We start from the raw sequence: 15,516 nt of genomic DNA, 5'->3' as shown, positions 1-15,516 counted from the left end.
ACCACATGAAAACCACTCCAGTCACCTCTCCTTTCCCTTCAAAAATGTCATTTTGGCACCCTCCACTCTCTATAACAATGTTTATCATTGTTCTTCGATTGTCTAGGACAATAAATGGTTAGAAATGAGCATATATCACCAGGAAATCTCTGCCTGCCCCTTCCCCCAAGCAGTGTCATAAAAACGTACAAATTCACATTAATAATGAAGTGCATTTCCCCGAGAAGCCACTGTGTATCTCAGGGAGAGCAGGCAAGGTGGCAGTTGCTGCAGAGTTTCCTATTAAAGAGCAGAGCAAATACTCATAAATCTGATGAGGGGCCAAAGCACATGTTAGGGCTGTCTCCCTCTTAATGGAACCTTTTCTGAAATGAAAAAAATATATATCTCGATACATTCAGGGTATTCATTAGACATGACAACCTCCTCCACTCCCCCATCCTTGCCTCCCCCACTCCTGCATGTGCTGACCCTTGGCAGAAGAGCTGGCGCTGAGTGCTTCCAGGGAGGGATTTTGGAGGGGAGGAGGAATTGTTTTGTTTTAATAAAGGGAATGTGTAAATTTCCTACAAGGAATAAGTCCCCTCCTTCCCCCATCTCCCTCCTTTCCTCTGCCCCAGCAAGCTGCCACCATTTCCTCTGTTTCTGCCCCCCTCTTGGTCTCTGCTGTGCCCTGCATCCTTCCCATGTGTCCAGAACCAACAGAGCCAATGCTGTGCCCCAGAGCAGGACCCCTCTTGTAGAACTGAGCACAGGGAACCTTTCCTGCCATCTCCCACCTTCCAGGGCTCAGTCAATTAATGCTCTTGGGATGCACAAACCTCCAGACGTGGGAAGGTGGCAGGACAGAGTCTCAGTCCCCTTGGTTCTCCCAGGGGCCGTGGTTTTTCTACCTGGTGAAGTGTCTTGATGTTAGAGTCCTTATCACAGGCTGGAAACCCAGGATCTGCTGCCCCTTTCCCAAAGGTGAGATGCTCTTGAAAAACACCATCACAGTTAAGAAATAAGCTCTGTGCTGTGCGTGGCTTCTTCTACCTCATTTCTCTTCTTGCAGAAAGGATCCTGAGTGGCATCTGTGCTGGTGTAAATCCTGCATGACTTCATTGCTGTACGAAAACTAGCAAAAAGGCCAGACCTTTCCCCATCAATGGACCCTGCCTAGATGCACAGAGACCCAGCTCTGAACCCAGGAGAGGAAGAATAAGGCCTGAAGACTACAGCTTAATAATCATGAATTATCTGTTCATTATCCCAATAAATAGTGAAAAATCTCTTCCTCCTTTCCTCCTCTCATGAAGTCATATCTATAATTTTCCTCATTTTCCATCTGTGCTCCATCATATTTGCACAGAGTGATCATCCTGCTAAATTGCATTATTTTTATTGAAAGGTGCTTTTGAGGGCTGGATGCTGCTCATGTCTTTTCCTTTTGTTATTGATCTTTGCTACTTGGTTGCTGAGGTGTAAAATGTATAAGACTCAAATACTCTCCCTTTGAAATTTCACTGGGTAAAAGTGTTCTGCTATATATTATGAAGGCTGTAGCATTTAATAATATCAGATGCAGCGAGGAGAAGGTACGATTTTGATATCCTTATGAATAGTGAATGCTTGAAGTGGTAGGTGCTATTCAAGGTCAGTTAAGATCTGGTCAAAATGCTTAAAAGTTGCTTTTTCTTTGCGATTTGAAGAATTCCTGCCTTTGGGGGTTAGGAACTGTCATTTGCAGTATGCTTATACAGAGCCTAGAAACAATATTGGTTGACCTAATGCAATGTTAAATAATACTGATCTTCATAGTAACCTGTAGTATTCATAAAAAGGAAGTAAACCTGCACTGATATATCTGTGCTGATGCCCTCTGCTCTGGCCTGACCCTGCTCTCAGGGAAGCCAAGAACAGAGTGTTACAGGTTCTACAATGGATAGCGCTAGACTGAAGAAACTTTATCCATGCAAAGTCTGAAGGTTTGAAAATGTTAAATAGAAAAAGTCATGATCTAGTGTTTTGTGGAAACTGAGAAATTTCAAAGGATGAGGGGGACTGAGGCTTCACTGGAACACAATTATTTTGAGGGAGGAGTGATGGCTTGGAGGTAGGCCCTTGCTGAGGACGGGCTCTGCATCTCTCCTCCACCACAGGAAAGGACAGCTTGTTCCTCTTCCTAATGCACTGCCTCATCTTCTCCCTTTTCTGGTGCTCAGCAATTTTACCCAGTTTATCCCAACAAAAGTCTGTTTTAAAATGAGACATCCATGCAGATTTTTTTTTTTTTTTTCCATTTTCAGGTAGGGTGTTAGAAAAGTCCCGTTCAACCAGATAATCAAGGCTTTCATTGTGGTGAACCCTCTCTTTCTGGCTGATGACATGGTGAGCAGAACCCTTGAGCAGTTCAGTTGGTAAATTCAGCTTACAATGTCATGGTGGACATAGCTGCAGTCCCAGCATGTTTGATTCTTCTGAGAGGGTCTCTCAGTTTTTAAGGTTTTCTACTAAGAAGAAGTGAAACATGAAGAGCAAGCTAAATTCTCTAAAATATGGTTTTGGACAACTAATTCATGCAATTGGCCTTGCCTATGTACCACCAATATTGGCTAATAGCAGAACGTGATGTTCAGCGCAGCTCCTACTGTTTCAGAGGAGATGAGAAAATAAAATCCACAGACGAAAAAAATCTTCTATTTTGGTATACTTAACACATACAGTTATCTACGTGTCCTATATATCATTTAACAAATTGCTTTGCAATTCTTACAGGGCGTGGTATAATGACTGATTTAAAATCACTGCATTGCTTAAACTGCATTGTTCTTCATCAAGTTGAGTCATTTTTATGTGAAGTGTCAAGCTCTCTAACAAATAACTGCTGCCAGACAAATCAAGTTCCTCATCTTAAAGCTACGGCTAAATAGTTTATAGCTTTAATCTGCTCACTGAGGTGTGCAGTCTATGACAGTAATTATAAATGCAAGGAGAAATTATAGCTGAATGCTTTAACTGCATTAGGAGCCATTTGATGAACAATCATGATTGCCTGCTCATTTTCAACAATAGAGGGCAAGTTAGTGTCAGTGCATTAGAGGATTTTCAGTTCTGCTCTGCTCTTTCTTCCATTTACCACAGAATGTCAGTTGTCTCCTATAAAGTAGAAAAAAAGCACTGTAGAAGCTTTAAACTTGATGGTTAAAAAAAGACAAAGGAGGAAACAGAAAAACTGTTTATCATTATGACTCATTTTTTTGTTTTGCAGCAGCCTTACTTTCAAATTAGTTCATTTCAGGTAGCTGTTTGTTTACTTATCAGGGTCTTTTAAAAAGAAATCTCTCCAATCAAGTTGGTAAATTTAACTCTATAGAGACTTATTTCTATAAAAAGTCATAGATAAGACCAGAGAGAGACTCGGTTACTAACCAGTTTATAGCGAACCCCATCACCTGACTTTAAAGTGAGAAATAAAATTTTGCATTGTCTTTTCTTCTTGGAACAAGTTAACAATTCTAATTCAAATGAAAAAAAGTATGAATAACTGCTCCTCAAAGGTATAAGTCAACATACAAATTAAAATGGATTAAAGCCATGTTCCCTAATGTTCATGGGTTGTCTTTGAAGAACAGCAATAAAAACAGTTTTGTAGCAGGTTAAATGAATGAGAATAGAGACATCTGATTGTTGCATATTACACAAGATTTTACATTATATTACTAAGCCCGTATCAGATAAAGGAATTCATGAAAACACCAAAGATGAATATAAAACAGATATGTCTTACATTTAAGAAGAATTTATAGTGAATTTCTGATAAACAGGCTCACAGAGGTCTTAAAAATAAAACCATATACATAATACATTTTTCTACAGTACTAATACCGATTATTCATTCATATTTTAATGATAGTCAACATTTAAAAATAACTTTTAATAGTATATTTCATTAAAATATATAAAGTAGTTAAAGTATTTCTCTACTGAGTACACTTTCCACTGTTTTATTTCCATTTATTTCCATATATTTTCTCTACTTTTATTTCTATTCCACTACAATATTGCCTAGAAGTGAATGCAGATGCATGTGTACATTTTAAGAATCTCAGTATGCTTTATATTTTTTGTTTCTAAATACTGTGCTCTTCTCTATGTTTTTGTTCAAATGCATACTGAATCCTAAAAATAACATGGTATGAATAAGTAAACCCTGAAAATCTCTGTTATTTGATTTAGTCTCCTTGTAGATCTCAGGAAGAAACCATATGAATAAACTCTGCCCTCCACACTTTTAACACAGTCAGAACTTAGGTGGGCTTACAGCTCCAAAACTGTAATAAAATCTTTACAATGCTATCCAAAATACCCCATCATTTCATACAATTTGTGCTATCATGCATACCAACTAAAATTATAGTTCCAGATAACAGTGCTATCACTCTGTCATTGCAATTTAGATATATTTTTTCAAAGGTAAGATACAACCTACATCTTGATATAAATTAGAAATGGATGAGTATTAAAAGGACAGCAATTTCTGGGTACCCAAAGGCAGGAAGGACAGTACCTTATTTATGTAGTCACATATCACCTGAATAATACCCGTGATGTGTCTGTGGAGGTTATTACAATGCAGAAACCATTTTTTCTTTTCCCTCTGAGATTTTTTTTTTCTTTGTACTTCTTCCCCAAATCCTGAGGAATAGTAACATGTTTATAAAGGTGGGTGTTTGGTTTGCCTCTTCATAATAACATGGTGCTTTAAAGACCAAATCTGAAACATTTGTCAGGTATTAAGCCATGAATATGCCAAAATAGCTGTTTTATTAATATATTTGGCAGATAGCTTTTGTTTGATAGTACCCAAATTATTGGTTTGCTCTGATATCTCTTGTGTGAAAACTATGAATGTCAAAGTCTTAATAATCGTTAACTGGTGAGGAAGGAAATGAAATATGGTACATTTTTCCCAACCAATCTCTTGTAATTTTCTGATATTTTGGCAGGTATATTGATTTTGAAGGGTTATAGAATTGTTAGGCAGAAAATCAGTTATTATCAGATAAACAAGGAACATTTATTTGCTATTTTTGTACTGGGTTCTAATGTTGGGTTAAAAATGCCAAATTTAAGGATATTAGCATTATTGAGAAAATAAACTCCCTTTGAGTTAGACTGTATTTTGCTGGCTAAAATATGCAGAAGGGATAAATCCAGTCACATACAGACAGTACATACAAGATGTATGCAAAACTTAAATCTTACTGCACTTGAATACTGGCGTTATACTCTATAGTAATAGCTTCTATTACCCATCCCAAAGTAACCCTTTGATTAGTGGTTTAAATTATTCAAAAGTAGCCTTTTTATCAAAGCTTAAGTGATGTATAGTCCTTGTGCTGGCTCTGTACACCGAAAGTGTTTCTTAAAGCTTCCTGAATATTTGCAGCAAACAAATGTGAAATCTTCACACAAATGGGTATTCATCCTCAAAGTGCTTGCACCCTCGATTAGCCAGAGAATAGCCACAATAGCAGCTGGCGTAAGTGACAATTCACAACACATCTTTAATTTTGACTGTCTGATGAATTCATTTTCCAAATGTTATCTAAGTAATGAACATGTTGGAGAAAATCTGAATCTGCACATGATTATTCTGCGAACAGAAGCAGAGCCTGAGTTTGCTGGTGAAATTGCTGGGAATGACTAACGGAGCCTTGCTGGAAATAAACGTGTTAGAACAGAAAACTTCTATTTGGACTTTTAGTTGATGTCTGCATATTTATTTAAATCAAGAAGATTCAAGTTTGTGAATCAAGCAAAATTAAAAATGCAAAAATTGTGTGTAATCTGAATATTACATTACATATTATAAACATTGATTGTGGCAGTACTTCGTTTGGTGTATCTTTCAGAAAAAACAAAAACAAAAACAAAAACAACAGTAATGTAAAAGTATCCTATTAACAGGTCTTTGAAATATTAACCTTGTAAAAAATCTAGCAGTTTCCTCCATTAAGCGTCTACCCCCTCCCTCCCAGGCTATAGGAAAACTTGCACCGAAGTCAGTGACGTTCCTGGATTGACATGCCCACCAACATGAAACAAAATATAATCACACATCTTCAAGATTAAAAAAGGAACGAGCAGAGACATGATGGAGAGAAAGGTTAAACTGATGCTACAAAAAAGGCCACTCACAATAGTAAATGTTTAAGTAGGTGTAAAATATTAAAATATTTTACAAAACTGAATATCCAAACATTGTTGAAAGAATAACCAAAGTTCTGGACATAAACTTTTCAATTATTAGTAGATTCTTCAGGTTGGGTTTGAGTGTGTGAGGAACTTGGACTATATATTATTTTGCTAATTTGACATTTGAATTGTCTTCTTTTCCCCCATCAAAATCAGATTTACCGGTATGTTAGCACTGAAGGTTGTAATCTTTTGGTTTTCAGTGCTTTTTTTCATTTTTTTTTATTTTTTTTATTTTTCCATTCTCATTGCAAAGAGTAGCATTTACTTGTTGCATTCCACATTGAAGTGCATAGGATGTGAAAGCTATTAATTCTTAGAAACAAAAGAAGAGAGTGAGAACTGGGAAAACAGCTATTTTGAATATATTAATAAGAAGTAACTTTTCTGTATGGGGCAATGTAGTTCTGCATTTATCAAGCTCTCTTCCTGAAAACATTATAAAATGAATGTGTACATGCAATTAGATTAATGAAGCAGCAGTACATTATGCATTTTATAGTGTTTTCCTACATTTCATAAAGTACGAATGTTTTAAGAGGCCTCCTTACAAGGATGAAATCAAAACTCGCTATAGAGCATGCATACCTTAAGAGTTATTCTTCTTCCACTTCTGCTACAAATTGTGAATGGTGTTCTGGTGACTTGCTGTGTGTTTTGCTTAGATGAAGTTTTACTGCATGTTTGCTCGCAAATGTCCGACAGCACAACTTACATTTGAACTTAGAGTCTGTGTCCTCTTCTCCAGCTATTGTTTCAGGAGATCTTTGAACTGAAACTCTGGAGATTTCTTGCTCTACCTTGGTTTGCTGCTCCACAGCCAGCTTGTTCATGTCTTTCATTTGGAAACCTAGATGAGATTCTAAGTGGCTAATGTAAGTAGATGGGGTTCGAAACTGAGATGCACAGTCGCTGCAATAAAAGACTGGATGCCCTTTGTCCATGTTTTTCAAAAACTTTGTTCCTCCGGTTTTCCTAAGTTGGTACTTGACGTTTGCCAACCAATGGCTGATGGTGGTCATTGACAGTCCAGTAAATTTTGAAATCTGCATACGCTCCTGCGGGCCTAGATCTGATAATAAATATTTACCTTCGGATGTCTGGAAGAGGCTGGAAGCAAATTGAGCCTGCAAAATGAGAAGATGCTGAGGGTTCCAGTTTGACTGTCTGCCCTTCCTTTTATGCAGAGTGGAGACTTCTGTTGAGACATCCTCAAAGCGTCGGACATCTATTTCCAATTTCATAGATGGGATCCTTGAAGATGCAGCAGGTTTTGGTGTAGTAGCTTTGGGAAGAACTTTGACCATGTCAGCAATGTCAGACAGAGCATGTTTTTGAGGAGGAGAAGTACAGGATTGTGCTTGAGCTGACTCAGCTTTCTTGCCTTTAGATTTGGTCAGGTCAATAGGCTGATCATTGTTTTCAAACAAATAGTGCCTGGACACACTTGCAGGCTTTGGTGGGGTTGGAGTAGGAGATAAAACTGGCTTCTCCATCATATTTAGATTAGATTTGTGGAACATAGAAATTGTGCTAGAGCTGGGGCTGGAATTGGACTGGGGCCGTAAAGGCTCTGTTGCTTTGCCCAAATGATTATTCAGTACTGACTGCAGGGCACTGAGAGGGTTGACACAAGGCAGCTCAGATGAATGGTTGGCAGCAGCACAACCATTGCTAAGAGAAGCTGCTGTTGGTTCCTTGAGGACTGTTTTTTCTTTTCCACTGTCCTCTTTAATTTTGTCTTCTTCTTTCAAGGGGCATGGTTCCGTCTTTTTTGGCTCCACGGAGACTTCAGATTTGAGGGGAGGTTCTCTTTCACTCTGACTGAGTGAGGCAGGCTCCGCTTGGATGCCATCTTTAGCATAGTCCTTTTGTACTTCCTCCTTGTCATCAGTTTCCTTCTTCACTTGAGTGCACTGGGCCACATTTGCTGAGATAGGCACCAGAGGCATGACCTTCCACTTTGGAGCTATGGGCCTCAACTTATTGGTGATAGTTGGCCTGATTTGCAGTACTTGGGAACCCACAGGCAAAGATGGCTTAGCCCCCTCTGAGAGCTGATAAGCCGCATGGATGCTGGGGTATGCACTCCAGCTGGGCGCTCCATTCTGAGCTTTATTGATGGCTGTTGTGACAGTGTTCTCCAAAGACTTTAAAATGTCCCCACCACCCTTTGAACCATCTTCTAAATCTTCTTCTCTGAGGTACTGGTATTTCATTGTGGGATCCAGTGGTTTCTGAAGACTGTCTTCATACTCTTCAGTTTTTACTGCTTTCTCATCTTTGTTTGCATCATCAGTTTTATCTTTTTTAATTTCTTTTTTTATTTCGGACGTGGGAGCTATGCATTCTGCAGATGATTTACTGTTTGATTTTGAAACCGGGCTGTCATTGGCTGGTGCTTCAGACAGTGATTGCATTTTTTCCACAGCTAAAGGATCCAGAACAAGTTGCTTTCCTTTCTTTGAAGCTGAACTTGTGACTTTCAAGAAATGGCCAGTAACCATCATGTGGGTCGTGAGCTGCTGCAAGGTGTCATGGGAGCTTCCACACTCCATACACTTCAAAATCTGGGATTTACAGGCCTCAAACTGCCAAGTATAGCTGGCGCCATTCTGGTAGCCATAGCGGTTGTTAGATGATAACTGCAGGTTCGCATTCTTCTGCGGAGAAAAAGAATCTGAGAAAGACCCCGTTGTGGAATCAGGGGAACAAGGCCTGTTAACATCAAACACACGTTTCTTTGCTGGAGTGACCATTTTTGAAGAAATGGTTGGTACCGGCTCCTTCAAAGGCACTTTTTGGTAATGTTTTGTTTTTATCATATGAACGCTCAGATCTTGAAGGGAATCAAAGGAGTCACCACAGAACATACACTTCAGAACTTTTTGTGCATCTTCCTTGTCCATGTCCTGGAAAGCCCTTTTTCGAGGCTTTGAGTAGCTGGTAGGTCTGTGCTTGTCCTTTTTGTGGTTGTCATCTTGGTAGTGACCTGTTTCATTCATATGAACTGTTAGTTCGACCAGCGTGTCATATGCAGCGCTGCACTGCCGGCACCGAAACCTGCTGGCGCCTGTGAAAACAGTTCCACACATTTTGCTGCTCTGCCTGTAGAGTTGGACGGAGCTGAACAGGTTGGGTTTTGAGACAGGTCTGGAAGGTAAATTCTGTTGTAAGCTTTTTGACAGTGCGTCTTGGTGCCAATCAAAATCAGCTTTGTTCCCTCCATTTCTGTTGTCACAACTCCTCTTTTCAGAGTTAGACAACTTGAAACCCAGCCCTAAGCCTGTCCAATAAGAGTCTGACAGGATGTTGGCATAGACCGCTGTCATTTTATCCATGCAATTGTGTGCTTCATTCTGGGCTTTGGGATGGGCGCTGGTTTTTGGATCCTGTGGCTCTCTAGAGCAAACGCTTTTAATATCTGTCACGTGGTCACTACCATCGCTTAGTAGTGATTCATTTTCTGCATCCTGGTTAGATATATGACTGACAGGGGAATTCTGGTAACTAAAGTTCCCTTTCTGCTCAGGACCCACATCGTGTTCCTCATCCGTGCCAGTGTCATTGCTGCCCTGGAGGTGAGCAGTTGAATTGTTGTCATCATCATCTTCTTCCTCCTCCTTTATATCTTCTTCTTCTTTTAAATCTTCCTCTTGGACATAACCTGAAATGTAATGTCAATATATGAAATAACTTGCTAAAGGAGAATACTACAGTTCAAGATTTCTAGTTTCACTCTGTGTTTTCTTTACTGGACTTCATTTTAATCTACAACTTTACTGCTTGTTACTTCTGGAAGTGAAAAAAAGCCAAATGATGTCTCTTTTTGTGAAGGTTGCTGCATTTTATTGGCAGATGATCATAAATCTTTATAACTGCCAGAGATTCTGAGTTAATAATTTTCCTGTCATGGGACTATAATTCTAACTGTCCTGTAATGGGACAGTTGGAAAATTCATATGTAAGAATTTAAAGTTTATTCTAAAAGCTTCAATTCTATCAAATTGTTTTTAGCCTCAGTGAAAGGAAGGGTAGAATTGGCAAGAAATAGAAGAAAAATAACTGCCATAATCTTCCTGGTTCATAGAATCATCTAGGTACAGTAATCTTTTGCCATTTGATCACCTAAAAAAAGCACTTTAGAATGTACACAAATAATTTATATGTCAAAATACAACATTTGAAAGCACTAATAGGCTTAAGTGGAACTCTTTTGTTTGTAAAAATAATGTACTGTGTGCCATAAAAGCAAATCGTGCTTTGATAAAAACACATGCATATGTGCCAGGGGCAAGAACCCTTGGAAGTTACAGAGGAGTATTAGGATGTGACAGAGGTAGACCAAAGTTAACTATAAAATTGGAAAAGTAGAATAAATCCAGAATGATTTTCTTTGACAAATGAACTATTTAATTAACCAGACGAACTCGATACTGTAAGAGTTGTAAATTTTAAAATTAATTAAGGAATTCTTTTTTTTTCTTTTTTCTTTTTTTTTTTTTTTCCCTGGCCCTATATCAGTAATAGTTCTATTGAAGTTATGGGAGATAACCTAGGTAGAAATAGACTGAAGAATCAGAAAAGGGGATGTTTAATGGTGAATCATCTCCATTGCAGTCACTATAAATTCCCATCAACCCATCACAACCAACAATTCACTCCCAGAAGGGATGGAGCAGAAGAACTGGTTCCGACATTTTTTCGCAAGACTCTTGTGTAACATTTTTAACAACCACTGCAAAGCTGTTACACGCAGTGCAAGCAGCCATTGAAACAATTCACTGTTACAGACAACTACTCATCAAAACCAAGCGCTGATTTCAGAAGCACAGGTCTTTGTAGGATATACTTTGATGTGCTCTTTCAGGTAGGAACCAACACCGTGGTGCTAACCCTTGTGATTGCACGGCAGGGGTACTTTGCTCTGCATGCCGAAGGCCTAGCTTTTTGTGTCAGGTAATTTTGTAAAACCATAACTCCAAAACCCCCCAGTCAGAGCTGCCCTTAAAAATAAGAAGGCAAAAATAAAATAAAACTCTGCTAGTTGTAATAGTGAAGTAAGACTTTAAATCATAACGTTAAAAGCTCAGAAAGAACAAGGAAAATGAACGTAAAAGTGTTACTTGTTTAAAATCCAGTTCCTTCCAACTTCTGAGAAAAGCCAATTATTGGCTTTTTAGAACCTGGCTTATTTTGCCATGCTGAATTTGGTAATCTTGTGCAAATTATATCTTTATAGCAAATCCAAATGGAGGGGCAGAAAAGCTAGAAATATTTTTGTTAACATACAGAAGAGGCCTTTCACATTTTTGTCATCTGTCTTTCAGTTTTCCAATCTATTTGCATTTAAGAAGAACTAGGAATGTATCTGACCCCTGCTAATGAGATTTTATGGTGAAGCCAAAGAAATGAACCACAAGTGGAGGAATTGTTTCCAGGATTAACCTGCAGTATACAAAGAGGGAAACAATGGCTCTCTCTGTGTATGTGCTACGAAACCCACGCAAACCATCCTTCCTACACCATTCCCATAGTTTTAGGACCTGCACAGATCCCAACAGCTTAGAGCTGGGCTTGACTTACTCCAGGCAGCTTCACAACCAGAGGTATAGGTAGCAGCAGCGGCTAAGAGCAAAGGACCTGGACATGATGAAATAATGATCATATAGTGGGAGGAATGCTATGCCCTTCAGGAGATGCTTCCAGCAAAGAAGATAACATTAAATGTCGCGTTAAGTATTAAACCAATAAGTCTTTTAGCAGTATGTTGGGGTACAGCAAATATCAGTAGCCCCATTTACAGATGATCAGGCAGTAAAGATAATACTAGGAATAAAATATTTATCTCACTGCCCTAAATGTCTTCCCTGATAACTAGATAATGCTTTCCATGTATCCCTTTCTGAGCTCAAATGCTTTTCAGGGGGACATGGAGAACGGAGGGACATGGAGGCGGCAAAACTCCTGCACGTCACGAGCAGTAACCTTGTTAAACAAGCAGCATGAACTGATGAGCAGGACTGACATGGTTCTCGCGGTGTTAGAGATACTGCACAGCGTAGGTAGCAGCACTGGCCCCTTGCCAGGATGTATCACAGTGCCAAGCATATTACACCCAGCAAAACAAAAATAAGGAGGGAATTCAATGAAGGAATCAGACAAAACAGACAACAAATAGCATTCACACAGTTTTGGGTCAGCACAAATTTGATTCTCCATTTCAGCACCAACTCTTTGAATATTATTAACCCATTTTTCACCAGACGGTATTTTTTTTTTCCTTTGGATGATACATAGAACAGTTTCTTCTCCACCATATCCTTTGTCCTAAAAGGATTTAGTAGAAAAAAACAGAAGTACCAGACAGCTGCACATCCCCCACAATACAGATAAAATTTTCTGCTTAATTAGGCATTGACATGTTTACTATAACCTTTACAGAAGAGTAACTCGTGCTGAGAAATCCTCTCTTTTTTTTTTTTTTTTTTTTTTTTTTTCTGCATAACATTCAGACACAATCTTATGATAGCAGTAAAATAACTTTTTAGAAAGCGTTGTCAAAATTTCACAAAACCGTCAGTCAGGTCCATTTTAATAACATCTAAGGGCTCTGGGCAGCATTGAAAGTGCATTTCAGTGTCCTATTTGTAAGATCATTCCTGTTTATCTAAATGATTTAAGTTGCTGTGGGCATTTTAAGGATTGTGGAGACCCCTTCTGTGCAGAGAACCTAGGGTACAAGAAATGCATATGTCCTTCCAATAGTGTTTTTAGTAAGATTTCATTGCATGTAAAGATTGATATGAATTAATGTAGCTATTTAACAGAAATAACATTAATGTAACTGAACTTTGCATTATTTATTTTATAAGCCTTATATAAAGGGTGTCTTAAGTCTGTGCACCCACATGCTTTAAGTGCAGTGTCTGTAATAAGAAGCATAAATTTTGCATGTCATACTGATGTCCATATAATAAATTGTTGAGTGACCTGTTCTCTTCCCACCAGTTCTCCCCCAGGCTTATTCTGACATTCCAAACCTCTGAGCTGATCATATATAGCTGTCTTATGGAAAATATATATATATATATATGTAAAAGAAATCCAAACTCTGTAACCAGATGACTGCTTCCTCTTTTTCCCATCTGAGAATTTTTCCCACCAATATTAAACAGGCCCAGTCAGAGATGGGAGATGTGCAATGTGCAGTCCCAAAGAAGCAAGAGACTGAAATTTCACCATCTTGAAGCCTGGACAAAGCCCAGGAGCTTCAGAACATAGACTGGAAGCAATTTCTGGCTTCCTAAATGGAAATACAGTATTTGGTTTTAGTGCTGATTGATCCCAAGACAGGGTATGTCAAGATCATGACATAAGTAAGGATAATATTATCGTACGGATAATAATCATAAATACAATTCTAAAATGCTTTAACTTTTTTTTATTACTTCCCATCATGCCTTTGCGACTGGATTCACTGTAACTGAAGCAATCTGCTTCTCTAGGACAAGGGGTGCAGTAAACAGCCGATTCTTTATTCTTCAAAAGAGAACATTTTCCTAAATATTTCTAGAATATTTCTACACAGTATCTAGAAGAAAACAGGTCCAGTTAATACACCTGCATTTTTTTTTTTTTTTTAAATTATGTGTCTAAAACTCTAACACGTTTACCTTGAAATCTTGACCATACTATGTAGGCAGCCCTGAGCCAAGCTCCCAGTGATGTTGAACCCAAAACTGACTTTAGGTCCTTGCACCCCAGGGTCGCCATAATTTGCACCACGTTATACGTCACTTCTGAACTTAAACTTTAGAGTGTGAACACGTCTTTCTTTTTTAAAGTGTTCAATTTTACTGTTAACTTTTCCACCAGTGGATGTTATTTTCAATCAAATTTGCTCTTTTTCCACATAAAGAAACATTTATATATATATATATGTTTCTTTCCAAGACTGGAAAATTTATTTTCTGCCAAGAGAAGGGACAGTGAATCATTGTCCAGAACAACACTGCTAATCCATGTAAAACCCATGCACCATCTGCACTTCTTCATATATATATTCCAGTCACTTGAAATAACATCATTAGTAGAGCAATCTCACAGTGCTATAAGGTGATCTTGTTTCCTTCTTGTCTGGCTTCAACTCAAACATCTTTTTGTGTTTGGCAAAAGCTGTTTCTTTCTCTGAAATATTTCATGCAGATAATGGATAATGACCACTTCTCATTCCTTTTTCTCAAAAATGTCTAACTACATTAGCTACTCAAAGACAAATCTTAACCTGGCTCTTTGTAGAAGTTCATTGCTGTAGATTCATCACAGTTTGAAAATCAACTGAAGAGATAAATTGGCAACCGAAGGGGAAAAAATCCCTACTCTACTGCATAACTCTTATATCAAAGGCATTTTGGAATTTAACAGGACTAAAAGCAATGCAGCAGTCTGGAAATGTGACGGAATTCCACAGAAAGAACTCTCAAAACATGAAATTTCTGATACAAGAGTGAATTGTATAATTTCAGAATATTTTAGACTATGTTACAAATTTCTGTACCAAGGACCTAACTTCCTGCTAAGTTCTGTCATATGGAAAGAAAACACAGAGAAAGGTTACCGGTTACCATTCTCACCGTGGAGGGAGCAGAGAGACTGTCTCTGAATCATGGGTGTCAGAGATGAAATGAGTCTGTCCTCTGGTCTAAATGTCCTGGCAGTGTGAGGTTTATTCCTAAAGCCCTGTGCTTCAGCATCCCGAGGAAGGTTTTAAACTTTTCTCAGACTTCAGACAATGTTGAACATGCTCAACTACCTCTGTTCTGGGAAGTCTGCTAACTATTTTGGAGAACAGGAAATTATTTGCACCTTTTGCCTCTATTACTTTTTATTTATTTATTTTGCCTCCTTTTTTTTTTTTTTTTTTTAGAACTCTTTTAGAACTCTTTTTGTAAAGTAGTTAAAACAGCTTGGGCATGAATTTGCATCTCTAGCAGAGGCGGAAAAGAGTTGCACTAGCATCAACTGCTGGAGGATAGAAACAACCTCTGTGGCAATGTGCTTGTAAAGCACTGCCGATGAGGAGCATGGAAATACAGCTCCAGCCCCTCTTGGAGTGGCTTCTGCCATAACTGAATTTTAACACACAAAGTCAACTCCATGGAGCCATAACAATTATTTATATATGAGGCTGAAATGAAACAATCTGGGGCTTCCATTTTGTTGTACTCTAATTAGAGTTGTATTATAAAGTTTTCTATTAAATGTCCAATTTCC

At 38.4% G+C, this 15,516-nt stretch overlaps 1 protein-coding gene across 4 annotated transcripts in view; it reads right to left on the bottom strand.

Moving 5' to 3' along the window:
• TSHZ2 (teashirt zinc finger homeobox 2) overlaps window positions 1-15,516 on the bottom strand; it is a 221,635-nt gene that overhangs the window by 81,945 nt on the left and 124,174 nt on the right. For 2 of the 4 annotated variants that reach the window (XM_035344213.1, XM_035344211.1), the window contains exon 2: window positions 6,829-9,907. In XM_035344213.1, coding sequence (XP_035200104.1) covers window positions 6,837-9,907 — 3,071 coding nt within the window. In that variant the 3' untranslated portion in view covers window positions 6,829-6,836. Of the gene's footprint in view, window positions 1-2,021; window positions 3,139-6,828; window positions 9,908-15,516 lie in introns of those variants that run through there. The other 2 variants (XM_035344212.1, XM_035344215.1) reach the window with 2 other exon arrangements.

Source organism: Oxyura jamaicensis, chromosome 20 (assembly GCF_011077185.1).
Source record: "Oxyura jamaicensis isolate SHBP4307 breed ruddy duck chromosome 20, BPBGC_Ojam_1.0, whole genome shotgun sequence".
NCBI lineage: Eukaryota > Metazoa > Chordata > Aves > Anseriformes > Anatidae > Oxyura > Oxyura jamaicensis.
Note: the sequence above shows the minus strand (reverse complement) of the source record. Positions and strands in the feature narration are given on the sequence as shown.